Source organism: Halichoeres trimaculatus, unplaced genomic scaffold (assembly GCF_033239565.1).
Source record: "Halichoeres trimaculatus isolate MK-OKI-2021-1 unplaced genomic scaffold, fHalTri1.1 fHalTri1_scaffold_10, whole genome shotgun sequence".
NCBI classification, from domain to species: Eukaryota; Metazoa; Chordata; class Actinopteri; order Labriformes; family Labridae; genus Halichoeres; species Halichoeres trimaculatus.
The window spans coordinates 12,071,341-12,098,111 of record NW_027437187.1 but is presented as its reverse complement, the minus strand read 5'-3'; the positions used below and the strand labels follow the sequence as shown (position 1 = coordinate 12,098,111).

Below are 26,771 nucleotides of genomic sequence, written 5' to 3'. Positions count from 1 at the left end.
GTGTCTGTGTCTGCGTCCAACCCTCTCCTCTGCCTGTTTGTTGATATTTTGGTTGTCCCGGCTGGGCAGAGAGTAGGTGTGGTTACCTCAGCCAAGTGCGCAGGTGACTTTGAGGGCTCTAATTTCGTAGACCAGGCGCAGGCGCTCCTGCCCTGCGCCGTGTGGACAGGGCGTGACCGGCGCACTTTGCAAGTTTCCTGCAGTGCCAAGAGAGGTGCAGTCAAGGCGCAGAGGAGCGCAGAGGTGCGTGTCCACGCCTCCCTCCACACAAATGGCAGAGAGGGAGGAGAAAAGCCATGAGTGGGTTTAACACAGCTGAGCGCTGTCTTCACCAATCAAATGAGCGTCTCTCCTCACCTTTAAATGCGCTGCAACTGAGGCGTAGTGTCTGATTGGTCTGACTGATCTCCAGCACCGCGGAGAGAGTGCTGGTAGTGGAGACGGTCAGAGCCGCTGTCCCTGCAGCAGGAAAACGGACAGTGGGGCACATCTGAGGACACAAAGCGCGTCACCGTGTGGGCCAGCTCCCGGGACAGATGTAATCTGTTCCTTTGTCATTAATAGGAGTACAAAATGAAGAGACAGTTACACAGCTGGCTTATCCATTCAGAATACTTTTGATCCACCTGCACTCCTGGTTTGTCATCCCCAAATAGCAGAACCTTTGGTGATATACTGTATACTCTCCCAGTGTCTCCACCTCATCCTTCTCACAACAATGTACTCCATCTTTTTAGATCACGTTAAAAATAAAGAGTAAACAGAGAAATATGGGAAATCACGGGTAAATCCTGAGTGACAAACATTTATTTTGTCTCTTTTTTCTTCGTCTTTTCTCTCCCTCTTTTCTTTGAATTAAATGAAATGAGAGAACCAGATATATACTCTGTATCAGATGTTAAGGCTGTTTATTGTTTAATTGTAAGATGTGCATCAAACTTCCTGCTGCCATCAGGTTAACTTTCCATTATGACAAACGGCTTTAATCAGACATCAGATGCGACGGGAAAATTAATATAGATACAAATGTTTATGCTGGTTCAGACAGTTATATTAAATAGCGATTGCTGTGATTGTTTATTGCATTAAAATGTGCCTGACACTCTGGAAACCTGCCTCTGAGGCTTTGATGACATGTGCGCACATGTGCGCCTGTCACCAAATTACAGCTGCAGAGGGGGCGCTCCGCCTTGCGCCGAGGATAGACCAGGTTGGAGCTGGCGAGCTTTCAGCACTTTTTTGGCACCAAATTGTCACTGCGCCAACATGAATCTGCTGACACCTCCCCCTGGTGCGCCGTCAACTCCCCATGGCGCGCCTGGTCACACCCATCTCTGCGCAGAGGGTCTACCAAATTGTCAAATTGGCAGCGCAAGGTGGTGCGCTGCACGAAATTAGCACTGCGCAGGCTGCACCATGGAGAGCAGCTTGAGATGAAGAGTGACGGGAGTTGGCTTTCTGCTCAGCAGGTATGTGTCAAATAACCCAGTGAATAGCTTATGCTAACATGCCAAGTTAGGTGCACAGCTCTCAAGTCTCTCTCATGTAGAAATGCAATGCTGCAGGTGGTTGCTAAACTTGTGAGTGTGTTCACGTAGTCATGGTCAGAGGCAGTAGGTGTGTGCTGCCGCTGGCACTGAGCCAAGGAGGAAGAGCTCAATCTGAATGTTGTGTTTACTAACAAGTAAAGAAAGTTACTGCAGCCCCTACATTTAAAGAAATTTCTCTTGAGAGTTTGAGTATCTATTGAGTATTTATTATTGACCCAGTTTTCTCTCACAAATAACCCCAAACATGGTATGAGCCAGGATCGGAGCATGTTCAATTGCACACATGATGAAAACAACACAAAGAAAGCAACACCACTGAGATAGCTTTCTGTAAGTTTTTTATTTGATTTTACAAATCAAAATGTGTCATAAACAAGTGGAATTTATGTTTGGTTTGTTTCAGCCTCTGTAACGATACACCTTAACTTTAGCAAAATCAAGTCAAAACAATTCACATTTTCAGTCAGTTATGGCCCATTTCTAAAAACAGATGCACTAAGATGGCCATGGTGTACTTTGTTGTGATAAGAGAGTTTTTTTTTTCTGCTGTCAGTTTGCTGACGTCACATATATAATGTTGAAGATTTAAACTCCAAAGTACGAGTGACCGCTCTTAGTGCAGAAGTGCTTTTGGAGTTGCCAGGCTTTGTTATAGCAGAGATCTTTTCACTCAGTTTACAAAAATACATGCTTATTTATCAGCAATCCTGACAAGCATAAATATGATTTAAACACACATCTGATCATTTCCAGTGCAAATTATTAAAAGGGAAAACAGAATAATTGAGGAACACAAAAGCAAATGAATGTATTTATCACTCCTTGGAAAATAAAATCATGAACACTCATACCATTTTCAGAAACAAGAATATGTGCCAAGTCATAAATATATCATACTCTCATACACTTATGTTTTTTAGTGCAATTTCACTTGTTATACACCACAACTCACTGTGTCTCCCTGAAGCATGCACTGAAAAGGAAGGACCATTCCAGAAATGTTAACCTGCTGAGGCAACTTGTAATAGATTTCATTATTTTAGCACATCTGTTTGGTAATTTAGGTAAGTAATACTAACATGTCCTTTCAGTTCCTTGAGCCAATCTTTCTGATGATGAGTTGAGACAACTTTAATAGTTGGACTCACCGTAAATCAAAGTTATAGTTAACCTAGGATTATTTTTAGGATGCATTTGTGAGACAATGTAACGAGCTAGTGGAAACTGCTGCACTGATTTTAGCCCTGCTTACAGCAGCCTTGTCTGGCTCTCTGAAAAAGTCTCTATTTACTCAGTTGCTTCAAAGCCCATTGGTATGTTGAGCTTAAAATGCAGTCTTGAAGCTGCATTTACATTTTGCTTAGCAAAGGTTATCTAGCATGCACCTTACTCGAATAACCACAGAAATATGAGGCTTGTATGAAGAGACAGCAGGGCTTTCAGTCTCACAGGCTAACAATATCCTACTGCAGTGCATCTTCCTGCGGTGTTTTCCAGTCCACCACTCACATTTACTGTTACCTACATTCCCATGGTCATCCATATATTGCAATTTTGTGAGTCACACGTTTCTGTACAGCATTGCACGATTTAACTCAACTCTAGTAAGTTTCCAATAACTGTGTTTAGTTTAACCTTGAACAGTAGCATCAAATGCTCAGGACTCTATTTTACACTGAATATCCTTTTCCTGTCAGAACCAGTACATTTTTCGATCACCCAGAGAATTTAAATGCAGTTAAAAGCAGCTTTTTTTGTTACTACTTCACCATATGTTAATTAAAAAGTGAGCCACAATAACACCTCCTTAAAAAAACGGCTCACAGTTAAATGTCATATTTTTGTGTCTTTTTCTTCTTCTCTTTTCTTTTTTTTCCACAAAGAATGAAAGCAGCAGTCTTTGACTGTCAACCAGGATCAACATTTTGTGCCAACTCAAGAGGTCAACTGGCGTGTTTATTTCCAATTTTAAAAAGTGGTACCATACCATGCAAGACTTCTTGTCTCTTAGACCAAATTATGCTTTTGAGTTTCTAACTACACTGTTGTTTAGGTCTATATCTATTTAACAAACATGCATCTGTTACGCAACAAGAGTTGGTTACCTAAAAACAGAAAGTAATACTATAGCTAATGAAACAGATTGTGCAAAATGCAGTGTTGTTCATGGTTTTGTCAAATGAGAAGTCTATCCTAAATATTTCCTTGAAACTTCACATTTAAATGGACAGAAGAGAAGTAACTTTAAATCTCTGGCTACATGTCAGGCCTGTGCAAAGATACATTTAGGTGAGCTCTTTAGTGTTTTGGCCTCCTATCATGATATACTTTGAAACAACTAAAGGTTTTTATACAGATTTCACAGGAGGCTCTCTCTCAGCCAGATCTATCCTCAAACATGTATCATCATTTCAAATGCACTGAGGAGCTCTTACTGTTTCTACCGTTAAACACCGACCAAAAGAAATCACATAGATTCTAATATACAAAATGCTACATTGCCTCTTAACTTCTACTTAAAGTTTTCTTCTTCTTTGATACAGGAACGTTATAATTTTATAAGGATGAGATCATTAAAATATTCATTTGTACATCAGTAATAAATTCTTTATACACTTGGAAGGAAATATCACTTATACAAGCAGAAACTTCCTCTCACACAAATACTAAAGTGCTGCAGCCAAGAATGCACTTTCTGCACCCTATTGGCTTAATACTGGAGTAGATTATATTTCAACACACTTTGTCAAAGTAACTATGTGAAAGTACAGGGAAGGCCAGTATGTTTCCTCATGCAGGCAGCAGTAATGTAAACAGAAGTAGTAACTTGGAGATCCACTGGGAGTATCCAACCCAGAAACATAAGGAAGGAAACGTGCTTTGTAAATGCTGCATTTTGTAGCTAGATAAATGTAAAGAAAAGAAATAAAGCCACGGGTGAGAAACAGCCTGGCAGGGCCCTGGGATCCTACTCATGCAGTGTAATAATGAGGGAAAACAGCAGCTTCTGTGGCCTAAGGAGAGAAACATAAAGAGATGAAACATTTAGTTTGACAGCCTCATACAGCACCTTCATGTTTACACATTGACAGGAGGAGACAGGAGGCTGAAAGAAGTTTTGGGTTGTGGATTAAATAACAACAGGGATGCTGTGCTTTCATTAGGGACAAGTATTAAGACGAAAACGCTCATATAAACACACTGTACCCCCAAACACTGACAGTCAGTATATTTTAATCTGAATGATTGGACACTAGCTTAAACAATAATTGTATTTATTTATCTTTATAGATCTTATGTATTTAAAAACAAAAGCAGGGTGGGTGAAGCCTTTAGCTTGAATGAACAGTCATGTTTATTCAGGCTCTGCCCTCACTTTGACTTAGTTGATGATGTCTGTCTGACTAACTATGAAAGAATAATGTGGCGCTAGTGGATGGAAGTTTATGCTAAAAACTTTTCGGTGGTTTAAAAGCACCCAAGCAGTCAGAGGAAATGTTTCAGTGTTGTTATCTTATGCCTTATGGCTTATCTGTTGGTCATGGACACCAAACTTTTTGTAGTTTCAGTGATATTTTTACTACTTTTCTCCTGTGTTTGTCTGGAGATCCTACATGTAACCATGGCTGCATTGTTTACATGTGAACTCAGCTGTTAGCAGCCTGTAGCATGTCAATGCTAACTGGTGTAAGGCCTGATGTTTCCCCACAAAGTGAGGAGAAGATAACGTGCTGGTTCTCAGGTGTGAGCTAAGAAGTGATGACATGGACCTGTCCTTCCTTCGTTATTGAGAACGTGAGATCTATCTCCAATAGGATCGACGAGCTAACCGTGCTAACCCATCAATAGAGGGAATACCAGAGGGCAGAGTAGCGTCATGCTATTCACAGACATGGCTAACAGAGCTAACATCAGTCACCAACACCACATTGGAAGAGCTTCACCTGCAGTGACCAGACAGGATCCAGGAGACAGAGACTGAACAGACTGCTGAAGAAGCTCAGTCCTGGACCCTGTGGAGGTGGAGGCTGGCTGAACTGGAGAATGATGGACAAGCTGTCATCATCTATTTTCTTATGGACCTTTATACACTTTCTATACACTTTCTTACTTTTGTTTTCATGATTGCTGCTGTGACTTGAATTTCGTTGTACTTGTTACAATGACAATAAAGTTCTATTCTATTCTATTCTTTTTGAACATTTAAAAATTGTGTCCCACAAGGAACCATGTTGGGTCCTTTTCTATTTGTGATCTCTGACAGTCAGATCAAAACTTCAACTAATGAGATGACTAGATGTCAACTTTTTAATAACTGGGTGTTCCCTTGGATGAAAACCTATCTTTTAGATAGATTTTGTAAAGTCCTCTGTTGTGGGACGAATAGAGGCGTATCTTGTCTTATTTTAAGAGTCTGACTAAAAAACTTGAGGGTGAAGCTGGGTTTTTTTTTTTAACAGAAACACAAGTGTTTTTCTGTTGTTAAAAAAAAGACTCATTCCGCCAAACTTATTATCTGTTCTTGATTATTGTGACTATCTTTTTAAGCACATGCTACTTCAGCCTCTCTGAAAAAGCTGAACTCAGTGTCCCATGTTGCATTGCATTTTGTCTCTGGTTTAGGATCATACACATCACTGTGTCTTGTATGAAAACACAGGTTTTCCTTCTGATCATCTGATGCACACAGACACACACAGACACACACACAATATATATGATGGCTTTACATCCCACACCGACAAAAACTGACTGAGGTTAAAGTACAACCAGTGGCCAATAGGCTTTTATCTGCCAATGTCTTCATACTGTAGCTCCCCCTTACCTCTGCCTTCCTCCTCCTCTGTGGAAGACAGAGTTCCCCTGAGTGATAAAAGCAGTCTCACTGCCTGCAAATGAAGAGACCAAGACCACGGTTTCTCTCAAACTGCTTCAATAATGTTCACTTGAAGAAATGACTTTCAATGGGGGCGTTTTGAAGTGCTGGAATTCAGTTCATCCCACTGACAGTTTCTCAGCTTTATTTTCTGCAGAAGTTTGACAGAAGTGAAGCAACAGCCTTAATAAGTGAATACAGCAGGAAGAGGTAAAATAAAAATAGTGACAGGAGCTGAAAAATAAAGTAAATATCCTCAACTAGCAGCCATGCAATGTGCAAAGGGTCGCAGTTCCTCAAGTGTCCACTTGAGGCTGGCTTCAAAAGCCACTGGATCTCCTTTTATAAAATGTCAATTTTAACAGCAGAAATAAAAAAATAAAAACCAGAACCAATAAAATGTTTTTTTTGTTTGTTTGTTTCTGTTATCAGAAGTTCAGAAACTTAATTTAAGTACCTCATTTTTTATTTATACACTTTTGATACAAGAAACCCAATGATGTAAATCAAACTCGAGTTCTTGGGGACTTGATACTTTTCTAAAAAACAGGTTCCAAAGAAAGGCTGGTCAAGTTAGGTACAAGCTCAAGGCTAGTTTGAGTGTTTTAATGGGATTTTTAACAGATATCTAAAAAATGAATAGCTTATGCTTTACAGACTTAGCTCTGTATGGAAAATGTGTCCCCTGAAAATAAATGATGTTATAAATCGGTGACAAAATTTACCTCCAGAAAAAAAACAGTCCACTTCAAAGGTCGATCACTGCTCCTCACAGCCAGGCGCTGGAAAAGCCTCGGCTTCCTGGTTCTGGAACATGTACTGTGGAGGAAAAACACATGCGTACATCAAGAAGGAAATCACAATGGTAAGTAAAGTGGCCAGAGAGAGTGTAAGACACGACTGCCTCTGAAAAAAACTCTTCAGAAAAAAAGTGCAAACCACAGGAAAGCCTTTTCTAAGAAAGCACCAGTGATTTTCATATGAAAATATGAAACGATATACGATTTGATAGCAATCACAGATCTTTTGTGGGGAAAATAAGATGCTCTCGGTCTGCACATGCTCATTAGAGTGGAACAGAATGCCTTTTTGTGTAACGGTATGGACGACTGGAGCACAAAGCAAACTGTACAGACAGGAGCCGGTTGTGAAAAATCCTCCAGCTCTCGTAATTATCAGGCAGCGGTGCTGATTGTGTGAACAAAACGATAAATACATCTGTGGATGATGTGTGAAAACCGCAGTGTGATGAAATGTTATGATTTACTTTTGTATTAGCAAACAAGTATTGAGTAACATCAGTTTGCCATCACTGCAGCTCTGATACCAGAATGAGCTGAGAGGAAAAAGATGACTCTAAAGATGGTATAAAAAGTTTAAGTTATCAAACAAATCAATCATGTTAAGAAATGCTACGTGTCCCTCTCCAGTAGAAGCTTCAGTGCATATATCATATTGCTTCACACCAACATACACCACAACACCAACCCAAAGATTATTCATGTTGGATAATTTCAGAAAGATGATGCAAGATACAGAAACAAAAAGATGGAAATGGGGTGATTAATTCAAGGCAGCTCCTTTTAGAGGCACTGAAAAATGATTTTTCGACAAAGCAACGTTTGTCTTGAGCAGGGAGAGCAATCATGTGAGAAATGACAGAGAGCAACAATTATGTTTCTAACATGATGTCGCAACAGCAGAACCACTGGTTTGGGCATCACACACCAGGAGCAGTCATTTAGATGATGTTCACGCTCACTGATGAGGACAAATTTCACTTTGCTTAACAGGCAAAAAATATTCACTCCTTGAAATTGGTTTATTAAACATTTATCATTTGGTGGCAGCAATTTTCCCTCAACTTTTTTCCGCTCAAGCTGTCAAATGCAATCTCTAAAATGCAGATTCAAAGCCTTTTTTTGCTGAATGTCTGTATCCGAGGATCTTCTTGCCACAGCTGCTGGTGGTGAGGCGGGCGTTTAAGGGTAGACCACATCAGAGGAGTTTTAGACTCCACAATGTGTCTGATGGACAGAGCAGCGGCATCACCCTGTGTATTCACCGCAAGGTCCCAAAAAAGTTGGACTTCAATGAAATCACTGCCGGCATGCAGGTTTAGCAGAGGGCTCTTTGAGATTTAAGGGACACACTCTGCAGAAGGGGCCAAAATAGTGCTCCTGTGTTATAGCTGTGTTATGGTGTTATCCAATGAAATTACAGTTTTTATTTAATTGAAGTGAGTTTCAACTTGTTACCTGACTGATCAAAAAGTTCAGTGTTTTATCTTAGTGTGTATCCAGAGGTTGTTTTGTTTTTTTCTGAGGCCCTGATCACAGTCTGTATCCATGTTATATATGGGGGCATGGTCTGTATAGTAGTCTAATGGGTACCGTGGCCTACTTACTTCTCTAATAGGCACCACAACTGTAGGGTGACCAGGTGCTTACAAGCCACATGTGGGACAAGGAGTGTGTTTGTACGGGACAATGTGGGACAATGTGGGAAACGTTACTACAATGCTTAAACATAGGCTATATTTTTAAATAATGTCCATCTAACCCTGATACATTAATATTTCTGGGACCAAGCTTATAACCGTATATTTCCTATTCAAAAGACAGGAAATGCATTTGTCACAGTAAATGATACTCATAAAAAATATTAAAAAATCTACTTGTAAAAGTTCAAAAATAAACCTGAAGTTTCTCAGAGCTTGTGAAATATTGTGATTGTAAACATTTAGAGTATCAGCAATACATTACATTCAGTGTGTGTTCTCAGCTCTTAAAGGTAAACTGTGCAAAGGCACACAAAAAGGCACAAGTGACAACATCTTAACTTTCTACGTTTTTTGTAAGTTTTACATCATGACTTGTGTCGCTTCACATCACACTCACCTCCATGCAAAGTGGAGAAATACTGGATCAAGTTACCAAAACACTCATTGTGAATCACCCCACAGTGATTTGGGCCTTAAACAATCATGTTCCCAGCTCCTTTTTTCTCAAAGGAACTTTGTTTTTCCACCAAAATCTGCATTTTGGTGTCTAAGAGTTTTTACCTTTCTTTTTTGTGTCAGTGGGCTGAGGTAAGGAGGATGCAGTTGACAGGCTGATGAACTGCTGACGCCACACGTACGTTTATATTAATTGAGAACAGACAAATATAATGGTAAAATCCCTCTTTAAGCTATTAGATGAAAATCATGCTATCAGAAAGGAGACTGCTGCAGGTTGGATCGCAACAGCCAATCAAATGCGGGACATCGTCTTGATTTGCGGGACGTGGGAAAAGTGATTAAAATGCTTAAAGTGTGACACCTGGTCACCCTACGTTATTGACATACCTGTCTACTGGGGACCATGGTCCCTGTGCCATTTTTACTGGAGTCTATGATCTGTACAACAGTCATATGGGGACCATGGTCCGTATACCTGCTGTATGGGGACCATGGCTTGTACACTTGTCTAATGAGCACCATGATCCACATACCTGTCTACTGGAGACCATTAAACAGTCTGAAAAAGCCACTATTGATGTTTTTGAGACATTTCTTTTGAAGCAGATGAGTGTGGTTGTAAAAATAATCACTGTTGCACATTACGTAATGAACAGGGAAAGTTCGTCTTTCTGAATGGAATCTTCTGAATGACTTTTCCGAAAACAATAGTATACATGGAAAGGAATATTCCAATCTGTGGTTTACATGCCCCGCTATAATCCAACAAAAAAGTCAATAGGGCATGCGCAAACAAACGTAAACCATTGGTAACAAATTGAGGAACATCTCTAGTTGCGGCTTACATCATATCTGAGCATGCGCTGAAAGAATGCACCCTGACAACTTTCCGTTTGAGTGGATACATGATACCTCAACCGGTTTGGAGAAAGAAATATTCCACCCCTGTGAAACTGATTAAATGTCCATTTGGATTGGCACTTTTCTTTCAGATTGAGGTGTATACAAAGGTTTAATTCTTTCCGTTTGAGTAAATAAACCAAATGCAAGCGGAACATTTGGGTTCATGTATACGTGGCTACTGTCATTGATTCCCAAACCCAGCATCCTCATTCCTGTCATCATTACCTATGTATGCCCATCAGGGTTTCTGGCAGATTTTAAAATAAATGAAATAAGCAGCATCCATAAATTCTAAATAGAATGTCAAATTTTGTATTATCTTACTGAACGATAAATTTCCACTTAGCTTTAATCCACTTTACATCAGCTGGACCAGAGACATCACTGACTTTTCTGCATCTATGATTTAAGACTACATTTGTGGACAGTCACAAACTGTCATCACGGACAATAGATGTGGAAGATTTAGAGACATGACCAGAAACTAACACAGACTCAGGTTTTAATCAAAACCCTCCTACATTTAACCTTTTCTGCTGTAGAATAACACAACACAGGCAGACATCCAGCAATTATCAACTGTCAGGTTTCTTTCTGTGTATAACTTACTGATTTGAGGTTGGACTCCATTTCTGTGAAGTTCCACTCTGTTAGAGGCAGGCTTAAACTGAAGGGCTGCAGATGGATAGAGGAAGACATAGAGGAAGTTGTTGTTGTTGTTGTTTTGTTGTTGTTGTTGTTTTTTTAAAGATTATATCTTTGTATACTGTAGTTTTTCTTACATCAATAACAGTGCTGGACCCAGCCTCCACAGCACTCTGCTGATGGCTCCTGAGCAGCAGCTGCTGAAGCTCCTCTAGACTCATGTCCACATTCTCCACAGCATCTGAAACCTCCACCCTTCAAAAACAAAAAGTGATTAATAATAGATAATTAGATGTGTATTAAAATGTTAAAACAGACAATCTGTAACTCATCAAAAATCTGCACAACCAACATTTGGAGTAACAACTCACCTGTCCAGAGCAGGTCTCTTACTCCTCCTTTCCGCCACAGAGCCCCTCCCCTCCAGAACGGACTGGACCATCGCAACTGGGAGGACTGGAGGTTCAGAGGAGCACACCTCACAGGAGTTGTTCAAAGCTACAGCCTCCCCTGCCGCCACACTGGCTCCTTTTCCTGCTCCTCTCACTCCTGGACTCACAGGCTCCTCTTTGATTAGCATCATACACTTCTCCCTGTTTGAAGTGGTGAGTATTGCTTTTCAAACAGTGCTGATCACTAATGGCCTTAATAATAATAATAATAATAATAATGATAATAATAATAATAATAATAATAATAATAATAATAATAATAATAATAATTATTATTATTATTATTATTATTATTATTATTATTATTATTATTATATCTTCATATTACTCACCTGGTCTCATCAGGCTGCATCTGGAGAGCCATGCTTGCCTGAGTCATGTCAGTAACATCTGATATGATTGGTCCTCCTGTCAGCCCACTGGTAGAGCAGGACGCTGTATCACTGGATGGCTGGAAAAAAGGCAGGATTGAGTTGTGTTTGCTGTTTGTAGTCTTTTTCTTTGGGAACACTTTCACTTATTCTTGTCAAAAGTGTGTCTTTTTAAAAAAAACAAAACAAAAAAAAAACTATGATAGTAAATTATTTAGAAGGACAAACCCACAAGCAAAAAAAAAAAAAAAACTTATATTGCACAGGATTGGACTGTTCTTCAAATCGAGCACGGAGGAGAAATACATCCTTACAATCTGGTGTCATACTGAAGCATAACGGCACTTTGGCTTGGACACCTCTGAGCTATAAACCCAGTTGAATGAAATTGTTCCTTGTCAGAGAAACAGACAACTACAGCCAGAGCAACTGTGATGAGTAAATGCAGGATGGGGAGTTAGCGACAAGCTACAGCTAGCTTTAGCAAATGTTCTTTCTAGTTTTCCTCTATATCAATCCCACTTTTTTTTCTTAAGATAACCTTGTTCATAGGTTAACAAGACAGAGGTTTGACACAGTTCTCTGGCTGAAAAAAAGGCATGAAACACATTAAAAAAAAAAACAACCAAGATCGACAGCAGCTGCTCATTAAGTAGTGTTCAAAAACCTAGCTTAGCAGAGCAGCAGTCGATTCAGCCTTTAGTCTTTGACTATAAAGGAATGATGTGTTTTATGTGTCAGGTGCATTTTAAAATGTTTATCTAATGAACATTTGCCTGAATGTATGAGGAGGTAATGTTATGTCTATGATGTCATGCAGGGTCAAAAAGGTGTTTTTTGTTTGTCTGTTTTGTTTTGAACAAAGTGGATCAGGAAACTGACAGAAACTGTGATTATGTTCTTCACAGCAGGGATGTTCACCTTACTTCCTCCATTTACCTAGAAGTTACCTGGTTACCTTGAAGTTAATTAATTGGTTGGAAGTATTCTTTTTTTTTTTTAAATAGGAGAGTTTTTTTTATTTATTTATTTATTTATTTATTTATTTATTTATTTTTAACAAACTAGGATACAGAAAAAGTCATCTTAGGTCTAACACATGCTGTGATTATGTTCTCTGAGATGCAGCAGAGCAGCTTCCATACCTCAGCACAATGTTTCCCTCTAGTGGTGAAAGAATAATAGACAGGCTGGTTGAGGCAGGCTGACAGTAATTCTCCACAGAATAATTAAATAAATAAAATGTATATTGTTGATGAGCAAAATTTAAAGAACCCCTTAAATTTAAATTAAAGACAACATTAATGTCCTGAAATGCTGAAGAAGGTAATCATTCAAAAGAAATGGCTGTGTGCTAAATCAACTGACTCAAACATTAATTTAAAATCCAGACATGGCCAAGCACTTAGAAAGGCCAGTCGGTAACTTCAAAGTTTATGTTTACAGCATGGCGCTGCCAGCTCCATTTGTGCTGAGTGAGTAAGGTCAGCAGCTTCAGTTGCTCACTTGTTATAGCTCTCAGCACAATCTATCACAGAGAGAGGCTGCAAAGTACTAAAAGTAAACTCAAACAATCCTGTGGGAGATTAACTTTCCAAAAAGAGAATTGTGGTTTATTTTTAAACTCATTAAGCCACTTTGACAATTCGGCACATGAATACTGAGCTTCACATGAACTGGAGCACATTGTTAAACATATCAGGTCAATCTCAACTCACCGACTGGATGTAGAAGGTCTCATGCATGGCCTCCATTGGATGAGTATGGCTGAACTTTGAGGCAGGAGGGCTAGGAGAGCCATCATCCAACATCAGGGGCCTGAGCAAACATTGATTATGAGGTTTTCAGTAAAACAAATCAAGTCATTCCAAGGCAATAATAATATTATCTTTACATGTTGAAGGTAAAACTGTCACAGATAGGAACCATATTGGTTGGGCATCTGTTTAGTGCTTTAGCAGCATTTCTGATATTTTAAAGATACTGGATAGCACAAATGTTGAACTAAAATCTGTGAAAGGTGATGAAGTCCTACTTGATTTCTTAACTACTACTTAATTAGTTCTAGTTTTTCTTCACCAAAAATTGAAAGTGAAGCTGACATTTATCAACTGTCATGACTGTTTGAATCAAATCAAATCAAAGACTGTGCACATCAATGGTCCCGGATTTATGACACTAGGTCGAATGGTAATATTTAAACACACTTTTGGCAAAGCTTAGAAAGGTAGAAATACCTGAGAAACTATTATCATTCTTGTTATTCTTTAACAGCATTGATAGAATGGTAAAATGCAGAGCAAAGATCTTGCACATGGACATCAACATATGCAGCTGTTAAACTGCAACTGATGATGTTAGCCCTTACCCAGAATCCCCTCTGGTGCTTAAAGGGTGGCCTCACAGAGCCAAAAACATGGCTGTGAGTTTGTTTCTGTTTTCAGACTTTTTAACCCTTCTAAATGTTGGTAGATGAGTGCGAAAGATATCATACACAGGCCCGGAGTGCTGTTAAACCCTTAATCCAATGGTGGAAATTCAGAGAGGCTCTGAAAGTCTGAAGGACAAACACAGCCATCATTAAGGTGCAAATTTGCACCTCTGCCAGGTATTACACTGACCCTGAAACAGATTTTCTACAGCACTTTTTGTATTTCAGCATGCCTTTCCTTTCTCATGTCGGCCTTGTTCACACTCAGCAGCAAAGCTGAACCAGCGTTTTACACACTGGGGCTGTAGCAGGGTCATGCACTCTGCTCTGCCTTCACTGTGTGTGGATGTGTGTGTGTGTGTGTGTGTTTGTGTCTGAGTGACTGATTCAGCACTTGTCGCCATTCACAGCGCTTGTTGAGTTAGATTGTTCAGTTTGTCAGCTGAGCCAGCCCTTCCCTCTGCCCCACTGTGGCCCTGTTTGTCTCACTTTTGTTGATTACACTGCTGTATGTGTGCACGTGTGTGTGTGTGTGTGTGTGTGTGTGTGTGTGTGTGTGTGTGAACTCACAGCTTTCTCTTCAGGCCCACAGTGCTGGGTGTGTTGGACTGCATCTGGCTGAACAGAAACTGAATCAGCTGGTAAAGAGAGAGAAAACACACAGCATGAATCAGCATCCTCTCCACACTGACTCACATACGTCCTGATACATATAACTAAATAAAAATAAAATAAAATACATAGTTAATAAGAACAAAAAAGATTACAACAGTTTAAAGTAATTTGTTATTTTTCAAAGTTTTTTGGTGGATCAGATTTTCTACTTAAGTATTCAGTCATGACCTGTTTCGCTCTTAACTGACAATACAGTCAGATCCAGTTTATGGTCAGAGGTAAAAAGTAGGTTTTAAGGCGTGAAGTGAATTAAAAAGCATTTTATTACTATTTTATCATCTTTTAGTCTTTTTGAATTATTGTTGACACTTAAATTGCTGTTAGTCATTGATATGGACATTAATCAGACCCTTTACCAAAGTGCTGCTTCAAACACTATTTTTCAATAACTTCTCTCCAATTTGATGCACTGATTTTAAAATTTGTCAGTTGAAAGTCAAAAGAAATCATAATGAGATTTATTTACAAAAGCTACTCAAACACATGTACGGGAATAAAAAATCAGTAAAGGGTTGAACCGCATCATTCTGACCACAGGGGGCGCCAAAAACAACACAAACTGCATCGATGTAAGACTTTACAATTATAAAGCCCAAATTTCCTGATTTTTTTTTCTTTCACAAAAAAATGTGTGCCTACAAGTTTTTGTTCTGCAGTAAGATAAAAAAAAAATATCTCAATCTCCCAGTGGATTCGACATGGGCTGAGTTTTCAAGCTGTAACTGTGGATGCAGTGATGAGCTGTGTTTTTGGAAGGGATTTTAGGCTCATGCAGTTATTTCCACCACAAATTCATGTCTGTTTTTCATTTGCATGCTGTCTGAGGAGCCAAGGATAACTGCTATCCAGTAACATATTATGTCTTGTCCTTTTCTTTACCAAGTTGTCTTTAAATTTTCTTAATTTCCAGAGCACATTATGTGCTTTAAATGATAAATAATATGATTTTTACAATGAAGAACATCATTCTGAAACTGTTGAACTACTTCCGTCTACTTAACTAAAATAATATCTTTAATGCTGAAATTGTTGTTATCCATGAATTCGAAAATGTTACTGTTTTGCAACACAGCAACACATCATTATTAAAAAAAACACTTTAGTGTTTATTTCTTGAGTCTTTTTTGACTTCTCAGAAAATGGTTGAGCATAGAAAACTCACTGAGGTAGAAAGAGTCCAAATTAAAGTAATTCATGATGCTGCATGGTTTTTCTCTTTACGTATGACAGGTGGTCTAATAAAGTTGTTAAGCTCTGTTCATTTAAACCATTGCACAATCTTCTCACTAGTTTGTTGTGCTAAATTTGAAATGGTTGTATGCTTTTCATAAAATAATAAATTAAAAAACATTTCCAATATTTGATAGGTCTTGTATTGACTATTTTCAATGACATAAACACACAGTATTGAAATTATTTGAAAACAATCTCAACATTTTATACAGCCTGTCAGTCTGTGATGCGGGTGAAGAAAAAGTACTGTGGGATTTTCTCACAGTGCTATGATTTAATCAGTTAACATTCAGTTAAAATTTAGATTAGGGCCATTGATTCCCATGATGTGAAGACTACAAAGCAAAGTTAAATCATGAGAATCTCAAACAATTTAGTTCCTGACTGTGATGAGAATTTCATCACAATCCCTTTTTGAAAAAGAAGATCCCAAAATGATGCAACATGATACAAGAACTGGCTGGTCGTTTCAGTTATGAGAACAGCAACAAGTGTGACTCATTTGAAAAGTGTTATATAACAAAAAATGACTCTGGATTACACACATATAAATGCATTAGAACTGACCTTGTTCATGACTTTCTGCTGCTGTGTGTGGTTCTGCCTTAGTGAGACTACCTCTCTCCACAGCACTTCATTTTGCCTGCAGAGGAAAAGGGAAGTTATTGGTAATGGTGGTAGAGGAAAGAAGCATAGTCGGAAGTTGGTTCAATTTTCTCCAAATCAGAAGCCAATCAGTCCAAACATTGCTGGTTTTACAGGCACAATCAGTTGATCAAAATTTCACAAGCTCCACTTTTTTTTCATCCTATGAATGAAGCTTACAGTACAAACCTTTCCGACTTCTTTAAATACTAAAAACAGGTTTAGCCTGCAGTTCCCAGTGAGCCAAACAGTTGAGATCGCCGATTTAGCCCGGTAATATTTTTAACATATAATTATGTAGATCATCTCCCATTAACTATGGCCACTGTCTTTATTTAAATCTTAAAACTGATGGAGCAGAACTTAAGTTATTGTTTAGACTTAGACTCCCTTAATCGTCATCTCACAAATTACAAAGCAGTGTATTTGGAATGAAGTTTTGTTGCAGTGTCTTCCAACAGTGTTAACAGACCTTGTATAAAACTGTAGACAGTATAAATATATAAATATATGAAATATATACAAAGTGCTATTAGGGATGGGTACCACATTAGGAACTTTTATAGGTACTGACCAAATTCTGTCAAAAGTACCAGGTATCAATTCACGTGAAATCAAAAGGTACCATGTTTAGGTACCTAAATGTATCCTTGTGACTGTGAGGGAGTGGAAGAGTGGGCAATTATTCATACTGGACATGAACACAGCATTATAAGGTTATACATTAAAGAAGAAATATGTTAAATTGAAAAAGTATATATTTCATTTTCAAATAAATTGATATTTTTCAGTGGCGTTTTCTCCCAGAGGCCAAGGGAAGCCATGCTTCCTCTCTTTTTTTAGACTGCAGCTGTGATTTAATGAAAATATTCCTTTTTAACAGTTTCGATACTTCTTCTGTGTTTTGTCACCGTCATCTCTTCCTTATTCCTCTCCTCTACTTATTGAGCATTTTACAATGTGTAAAACAGCGCCCTCGTAAATGTTCTGTGTCGAATGCGTGGTGAAAATATGATACTGCACGCTGTTGTCCGCAAGGAAGCCAAGCAGAGTTGGCATCCCTTGATGAAAAAAACAAAAATGATTAACCAATCAGATGAGGCCGTGGTCATGACACTGCTCATCTGTGATTGACCAAGACTGTGCCAAGGGAAGCCACCCCGTCTTTGGCCTCAAACCAATCAAATCACAGTATCGTCATCATCGAGCCACTGAATGAAATCAGGGAGGTTAGCACATTAGCAGTGTGCACGAAGCGGCCGGTTGTGTGTTTAAGTGGGCGGTTGAATTAATTAATACGATGTTTAAGCTAAGTCAAGAGGACAATGTACATGTGTGAATGAGTGAGTGAGGGTGGGAGAGCTAAAGGGCGTGTGTCGGTGTTCAAAGTAAGTAAAACGAGCGCTCTCTGGGCACTCTCACAGGTCCGTTACATGAAATAGCGATACAAACTGCAACAAAGCCTTTTATGTACCCCACTCCCTAAAAAAAAATACAGATAACAGGCTTTGTCTCACTTGGCTTCCTCAAAAAAAATCTCCACGCCACGCCACTGATATTTTTACAATATACAGCCAAAAAAGTACAGAAAAGTGGTACCATTGAGTACCGGTACCAATCACCAGGTACCGGGCATCGGTACAGCATCATTTCAAATCAGAAAGGTACCCATCCCTAAACGCTATACACAGATGGAGACAAGAGCTATACAAGAAGGTGGTAATAAGTGACCTATGACTTGACACAAATATTTACATGAGGTATTGCACTGACTAACATAGCAGCAGTCTGGGTTAAATTAAATATGGGAGTGGTAGATTTGAATAGAAATGGATATATACAAAGAGAAGATTACAGAAGAAAAAATAAGAAAATATTGGACATGATAAGTTAAGGCAGTAAGATGCAATATATAGTTCAAGTAAAAAGTGTCATAAATTGCACAAGTCAACAGGATTTTCTGCATTATTTTACTACATCACCAATGGTTAATTCAGTCTAAGAGGTCAGATGTGTTATTGCAGGTTGTGACAAATGTAGCTTCAAGTCACTGGCCCAATAGGTGGGGATAAGACAGCGGCTTGCTAAGGCTAAGTGGATTTCATTTCTTTTCTAATTTCATTGACAATTAACTGGTATTCCTGAGCTCATGGATTATCAAAAGAAGAGGTGTCTCATATTGCCTCGCCTCTGGTGGACGTGTAATATTAAAGACATCTGTAAGTCACAGGTGGCCTACATCATTGTATATCCCATTTCCCTTTTCCAGTTTCATTATGAATGAAACCATATTTTACAAAACAAAACAAAAAAAGAATAAAGGACTGAATTTGCTATTGAAAAAGTGGTGCATCAGAACTTTTTTAGTTTTGAAAAAAATCCGATGCACCCCAATACCTGTCCTCTTCTGCAGAAATAGGTATGGAATGGTAGCTTGGTAAAAAGTGGTACCACATATAGCCAGCTCTATTTTACGCAACCACAAATTAAACACTTTCCCAAACATAACATACGACCTGTTTTTAATATCACAAAAAAAGAAAAAAACATTTAGGGTCTCAAAAAATATACCCTACCTACACCTGCAACCTCCAACAGCCAAGAGTGTTATTAGTGTGTGTGTGTGTGTGTGTGTGTGTGTGTGTGTGTGTGTGTGTGTGTGTGTGTGTGTGTGTGTGTGTGTGTGTGTGTGTGTGTGTTAGTCAGGTGAGCAGGTGAACATTCTCTCCTCTCATTAGCAAACAATACTCAGCACAAAGCAACTCTGGCACACAATGACACACAGCAGCTATTTTCAGCAACAATGGCCTCCAGAGAAAAAGTCAGTTCCCCAGCTGGGTGATTTGTTCCAACTTAGCAAGGGGAATAACAATCTGTTCAAGTGCTCGTTTCACGTTTTATCCTTAAATATATCCAAAACAGGTTAATAAACTTTTTCCTTTTTTAATTGACAAAGACAGATCTGAATTCCTGGAGTGAACTCGGCTAACTATTTGGTATAGTAAGTTTTTCATCTCAAGTCTGTAACTCTTAAGTTCCAGCTCAGTGAACAGGACGACAGAAAACAGCCGCATAAAAGGGGGGAGAGATTAGGCTACATACAAATGAAACTTTATAAAGTCAAGTACTTTTGTATACAAGCAGAACTTGGTACTCATGAGTCCCCATGGATCTGTGTATCAGACACTGTTACCAGCTTTTGTCTGTTTGACGGTCAGATCTTATTCACACTGAAACTGTTGCAGTAATGTTCAGATAGCTGCTGAGTCACTCTGTCGGGATCAGTTGAGGTGGTGGTTGAGGGCCAACTTGGGAAACAGTAGCATGGTTATAAAAAGAGAAGCTGCCGACTTGTGTTCAGAGAAATAGACTAGAGCGCTGAGGTCTTGTTTGGCACTAACACACACTTTGTACTCACTGTTTCATGTCCTGCATCTGACAATCCATGTTGTCCTGTTGTGTTCTGAGGAGCTGGACTTCATACAGCAGTTTGCTGAGGTCTTCCTGACGAACTTTGGTCTCTTCACTCTTCACAATGGATACCTGAACACATTAAGGCTCTTTAGTTATTCCACTTTAAGCTGTTTGACTTCAATTCCCAGCAGCACCACGAGCTCATCATATGCAGCTTTGACTGAAATATAATAATCGCTGGATGATATTCAAGGAAGTCTGTATCAGCATTATGTGTGATCAGTGTTTAGTGTCAACCATGAAAATCACCTGCATGAGTGCTAGCATGTTAGCTTATTAAATTAAGCATTTAGCTAAAAGTATCAATTCACATTCTTTCTAGATAATTTGACTTGTGTATAATTCTGAAATATTGTGATACTGTAATATATTCAAGACTTAAATTCACACACAATGTAGAGTCAGCAGCAAAATGTTAGCCAAGAGCTAATATCAAAAGAACTTTACATTGTTAGCATTAGCAGTGAGCTATCTAACAGTGTCTTAATGGAAATCAGAGAGGAGCACATGTGTGAAAATGGGTTGCTAAGCCACAATTAGCTAGTCCTTTTGGCTAATTTTCTACCTTAAATTACCTTTGTAGCTCTGTGTTAGCACAAATTTTACCTCGACAGTTAGCATGGCTGGTCTTCATTAGATGACGCATTTCTCACTATAAAGCATCGAGCTAGTGATTTTAAGTAATTTCAGCAGCTAATCCGTGCTCTCACATCCCTCCACAAGCTGTTAAGGTTGTATCAAGGCTAAAGTGTGGAGACAGCTGGGTGTAAACTAGCTAAACATTAGCGCTTTTAATGTCAGAGTCAATGTGTTCAGTTTACTCTGCCGTTCTTTGGCACCAGTGCTGCTTGAGGATGTAATGAATTTTCTCTGTGAGTAGAGCCTCTTAGAAATGCCACCATGGATTTAGCCTCTGCTCTGTGAGTCTAATGTTGAAGTACAGATGTGTTTACAGCCATGTAGTAGGTGCTATCCTTGAGTCCACTTGTGTCATTCATGGCAGTGTATTACAGAAAGGTGTTAGTGCTCTCTGGCAGCTTTGTGTGTTCATACCTTTCTCTTGATGTGCTCTAGCATGTGTTCGTGTCCCTGAAGGAAATACAGGTGCTGAAACTCTGTGTCGTCTCTCTCTGGCTTTACCAGGCCGCTCTGCTCAATGTTCACCACTTTACGAAAACCATCTAGTCACACACACAAGAGAACAACAAACACTAAGTGCATTTCCAGTTCCAAGGTTGCAAGGCTCTTTAAGGTAAAAACATGTAAATGAAAACAGCATATGATGATTTAAAACTTAAAAAAAAAAAAAACGTAATACGAAAAAGACAAATAAATTGTTGAAACAAAAAAAAACAGAGAGGAAAAAACCTAGAAGAAACTCTCTGAATAACAACAGCTTAGCTGTAAGAGTGGGTAAAAAAGGGTACTCTTAAGTGTTCATCTATGAGACGCAAAGATAGGAAGAGGTCCACCAGTCTGCAAGAGACTGTGTGAGCCAGTAGTGCAATAATCAAGTGCCTCAGTTTGATAGCAAAGAATTTAGGGATTTAATGATCTGCAGAACAAAATATCATTCATGGTTTAACCTGGAGAAATCCTTGTTCAAAAAAGACAAGGTCAAAAACAGACACAAAAAAGGGGGGAAAAAAAAGAGAGAAAACCATAACTGTGGGTGCATTTTTTTCACCACATCCAAAAATGCAGTTTAAAACAGCTACATTAAAATGTGCGGCAAAAGATTGATCTTTTTTTTTTGGAAATCATGGATACACAGTCCTCCACTCTCCAGAGGAGGAGGACCACCTATCTTTTCATGAGCACACAGATCAAAAGCCAGCATCTGTGACAGCATTGAAATGCACAATTTCCCAGTTCATGAGAACACCATTACACTCCTGAACAGCAGGCAACACATGCTGCCATCACGACAGTGCATTTTTCAGGGGGGACCTAGCTTGCTTCAGCAGTGCAAGCAAAAATCTACATATCATTAGCCTCAAAACACAATTGCCAAAGTCATATATTATACACATTTAATTCATTATTTTGTAAACCCCATAGCATAATTGCCTGAGTCAAATAAATTTAAATAAAATAGATAAATATAAACAGTATCGATAATATAAACATAATATTATAAATTGTATTAACAGTATAAATAGTATCAAACAAAAATATACATACACAAAAAATGTTTTTCTTCTTTTCTTGAAACTTTGAAATATGACTTAACATCTACTGAAAGTACTTTATCTATCACAGAAACAGATAATATGATCAATTGGACTTTGACTCTGAGCATATGAAATATCCTGTTTCAGGCAGAAGTGTGACATTTTACTTTCAAAGTTCCAGCAGATGGTCTTCTGTTAAAAGCAGGGATGATGTACCAGGATAATAAACATTTCACTGTCCCTACTGTTTGAATCTTATTGCTGGCACAAAATTTTAAATGATCATACCTTTCCCATAAAACAATAAATCTTGTCTTTATTTGTTTAAAAAACAGGTTTAAATACAGGTGATTAGTTTACTTACACATGTTGAGCTGTCGAACAAAACTTGCCATGTTGTTGTGTTTAAAGTACTTTGGAAGGACTTCCTTTGCAAAACGTCCCTGGTCAAACACATGGAAGCTTGTCCCCGTCTGAAACAGAGATAAGACAAACACCATTCAGTCCTGTGCAATTCTCAGTTTAATTCAAAAATATTCAGCATCACAGCTTGATCTCATGCTCATTTCTATAGCTTTGCTTCATTTTTCTGACAAAAATACAGAATTTCAAAGACGGATGATAAAAAGAACAAGTCTTTGCGGATATATTCAACTACAGCACATAAAAATATAACAAATGTAAATGAAACAGATAAAGAAATCCCAACAAGTTTTTATTTTAAAAATGTATCTGAAAAATGATGGGGCCATATAGGAGAAGTTTAACAGAGTTAAGACAGGTGTGCATCATATATGTATATATATACATACATATATATATATATATATATATATATATATATATATATATATATATATATATATATATATATATAGATAGATAGATAGATAGATAGATAGATAGATAGATAGATAGATAGATAGATAGATAGATAGATAGATAGATAGATAGATATATGCCAGATTACACTTCAATTTATTTTTTCTCAAGGTCACTTCTAACCTCAAAAATGTTAAAACAGTGAAAGGGGGGTTAATGATTTATTATTGTGCCTTTGAATGGCATATGTTACTTGATAAACTTTCTGATGGCTTAGTTAATAAGTCAGAAGCCAAATCCTTTGTGTCAAGCAGAATTAAATCATCATATGAACTGTAAGTTTGAGATACTTTCTAAGAGCTAAGCAACCCCTCTTTTTCTCCATACCACAAAGGACGACTACTCTTCCAGAAACACAGTATAACTTAGCAGCAGTATTGTGTTAGGTCCTGCTAAAACTTGCACCAGAGGTAGCAAAATTTTTACAAAAGAGAGTGAAATTCATAAAAGTGAATCATTCTGACTCAGTGTTGTTGTGTCCTTGTGATGGTGACTCATCAGCTAATAGTCTGACAATGAAGTAGCTGATTCTGCACACTGAATTTACATGTCATGGGACTGTTTTTTGTTTGCTTTCCTACAAAGAAACAGCATAAAAACTGCAGACTGTCACTAAAATAAGTAAAAAAGAAATTACAGAAATATACTTTATAAAGTATAAATTGAATTAAATTGAATTTTAAAAAAGTAGCAGCTCTGTTATCGCACAGGTCAAATTCATATTGTTGGGAATATACATAAATAGACAATGGTGAGCTATACCATTTCCCTTTTTAATATGGACTTTAAATTGCTTTTCACATTCACAAAACTGACTGTTTTTTTTTCTTTTTTCCCTTAATTTATTGAAATTGTCTGTATCTTTGAGAAAAACTCATTTCATTAAATGAGAAATGTCCTGGTACGTCCTGCATTGCTTTCAAGCCTCTCATGGCATAAGCTTAAAAGTGCAGTCTTTCATATCATTAGTAAAAAGCTTTCCTTTTTCTTACTAAGAGGCAGTGTGAGCTGTGTCTTACGATGCCATGGAAAGCAGTGTTCCTAATGGGAGCTCCTGTCAGCACTGACAGGAGCTGGTAGCAAGTTGAGGAGGCCACTGCTTCTCACTTTCATAGGCTGGAAAATATTGTTTATGTGCCTCCACATCCCTAATGTGTTCAACACTTTTGAGATACCAGAGCTGTTAACCAACCAATAGGCTTTAGGAATGGATCAAACAACTGTGTGCAGTTAACGCTTATGTTTAAATTTCAACTATATTTGCTGTCAAAGGCCTGAAAAGCTGAGAATCATACTTAGCACAAACTCACAGTGTGGTTCAGTACAGTGGAGTTATTGATTCAGTTCTTGGTTGCAGACTTTGTCATTCTTTTCTTGCCATGAGATCCAATCTAACTCTGTTGACTTGCCAAACTGTTTTTTCACAAATCTGTTTCTTTCTTACAGTCATTTTCCCTTAAATATTTTTGCTGTTGATATACATATGAAAGAGGAAGACTTCATAGTTTAAGAAACAATATCTGTCGTGATCTGGTGCTGTATAAATGAAGACCAGTTGAGAAATTGATTTAGTGCCTGCAGTTATACGAAATCAACAATAACTGGCTACAGAAAGCTACAAGGGACATAACAACAGATCCTGCCTTCTTCTATTCTTCTGCATTTATTATCTCTACTTTTAGCCCAAGGTCCCAGAGTTCTTTTACCAAACTTCACATAAAGAATGACCCTCTATTTTAATTTTTTTCTTGAAATATAAATACTTCTTGAAGAAAAACACACCATGCAGCAGTTTCCAGAGCTTCCTCACCTCTACCCTTGAGACCAAACCTTCTCAAAATGAAAAATCATATCATCTGGACTTCATCAACACTTCACTGGATCATTGATTAACATTTAATAGTGCATCTCAAAGATTTCTATTAAAGTGTGTCGTGAAATACTAATCAAACCGACTGGTTGGATTTTACTTTTACATCTTCCACTTTTTGAGTGCATGTAAAGGCAAACTGTTAGCAAGCCCAACAGTTGTGAAAGTATGTGAAGCTGTTTTTGCAGCTCAGTGGCAGGAAGTATAGTTTCAGGCTAGATGAACTCCACACATTAAGAATCCAAGAAGATGGTACCATTAAATTGCTAGTTTAATATGTATTTAATTTTTTTTAAATATCAATCTGACTTTTTCTTAAGTTTTCTTTTCCTAGTTCAGGGGTCAGCAACCTACAGCTCTTCAGCCTTCTTGCAGTAGCTTGACAAAAAAAACAAACAAACATAGAAATGATTAACTGTCATTTTTTTTAACTTCCATTCAATTTTTTTTCTCTTTTTTCTTGTCCTATTTTTGGAACAGTTTTCTTTAAGTTCAAGGTGACACTCCAAAACTGAATTAAAAAAGTACTTTTAATAATTTGTCAACTAAAATATGCATCACATCTGTCATCCTCTACCTGTGGGCAGCTTTTGAGTGTCCTATCCCTGCCCTTACTAAGCTAACCGTGGAATTAATAAATTAATTTAAAAAAAAAGAAAAAAAAGGAAAAGGAAATTCTGTGAAGAAAATACAGTTTCATTCTGCTTGGACAAATGTATTTGCCAGAGCAACCGACAAGGTGGTTTAATATGAATTTCATCAGTTTCTTCCCCATTTGAATAAATATGGCTTACTTGTTTGGCTTACTTGAGGCTAGAAAAATGTTTTTATATCTGAACACAAATGATTCTTAGATGCCTGTTAACATCACGCTTTCTTAGAGTTTGATCAAAACCTAAACAACCTGATTAGAAAACGAGAAGTCAGAGCTTAGAGGAAGAGGACCCAGTTCTTTTCTCATCCATTTTTAGTAAACTGTATGTTTGCCTCTATCATGTACGGCATGTTCTGAGGTTGACTCACAGCACTCCAGCAGATGAGGTGGTTGGTTTCTGGATCCTCCACCAGGGTCCACAGCTTGGTGAGAAAGGCTGGGACGTTGCTGGCGTAGCTGCCATCTACTCCCATTGCACCTGGAGACTCCTGCATACTGACTCCAATTTACTGCCAAGATCACTTAAACCAGAAAACCAGATCTGTGTATGTGTAATGTGTGTGTGTGTGATGGTGTGTGTAAGTGAGTGTGTGAGGATGATGTGTGTAAATGTGATACACCAAAGCTAGTCCATTTTGCCAAATCCCACTTCAGATAATCCGTCACTGATAATCCCAAGTTTGTCTCAGTCTGTTTGATTCCATCTTAGTTGGTCAAACTGTTCCTGTGCGTCTGTGTAGAAACAGTCAATATCTTCTACCTCCACTTTCTTTGCTTTCTCTTGTTTCTTCTTCTTCTGTTTTCTTTAATACATCCCACTCTGATCTATCTTTGTTTCTCTTTCAGTTTCTTCTTTGCTTTGCTCTCCTTGTTCTGTCCTCCCTGCCACACCAGCTATACAAATGAATGCCATCACAGAAGGTCCACGTCAGCACACATACAGTCCCACATTCAAGCCCACCTCTACCCCGGC

General features: G+C 38.2%; 1 protein-coding gene across 1 annotated transcript; it reads right to left on the bottom strand.

Moving 5' to 3' along the window:
- Positions 1-1,898: 1,898 nt before the first annotated feature.
- hsf4 (heat shock transcription factor 4) lies at positions 1,899-26,292 on the bottom strand. The gene is made up of 13 exons (XM_074678575.1): positions 26,167-26,292; positions 22,756-22,864; positions 21,271-21,398; positions 20,162-20,286; positions 16,666-16,741; positions 14,761-14,828; positions 13,478-13,577; positions 11,721-11,839; positions 11,308-11,529; positions 11,074-11,191; positions 10,901-10,966; positions 7,152-7,245; positions 1,899-4,564 (listed from the first exon to the last, which is right to left on the bottom strand). Exons 1-12 carry the CDS (start codon positions 26,290-26,292, stop codon positions 7,186-7,188), a joined length of 1,317 nt encoding a protein of 438 aa, XP_074534676.1. The 3' UTR covers positions 1,899-4,564; positions 7,152-7,185.
- Positions 26,293-26,771: the final 479 nt, after the last annotated feature.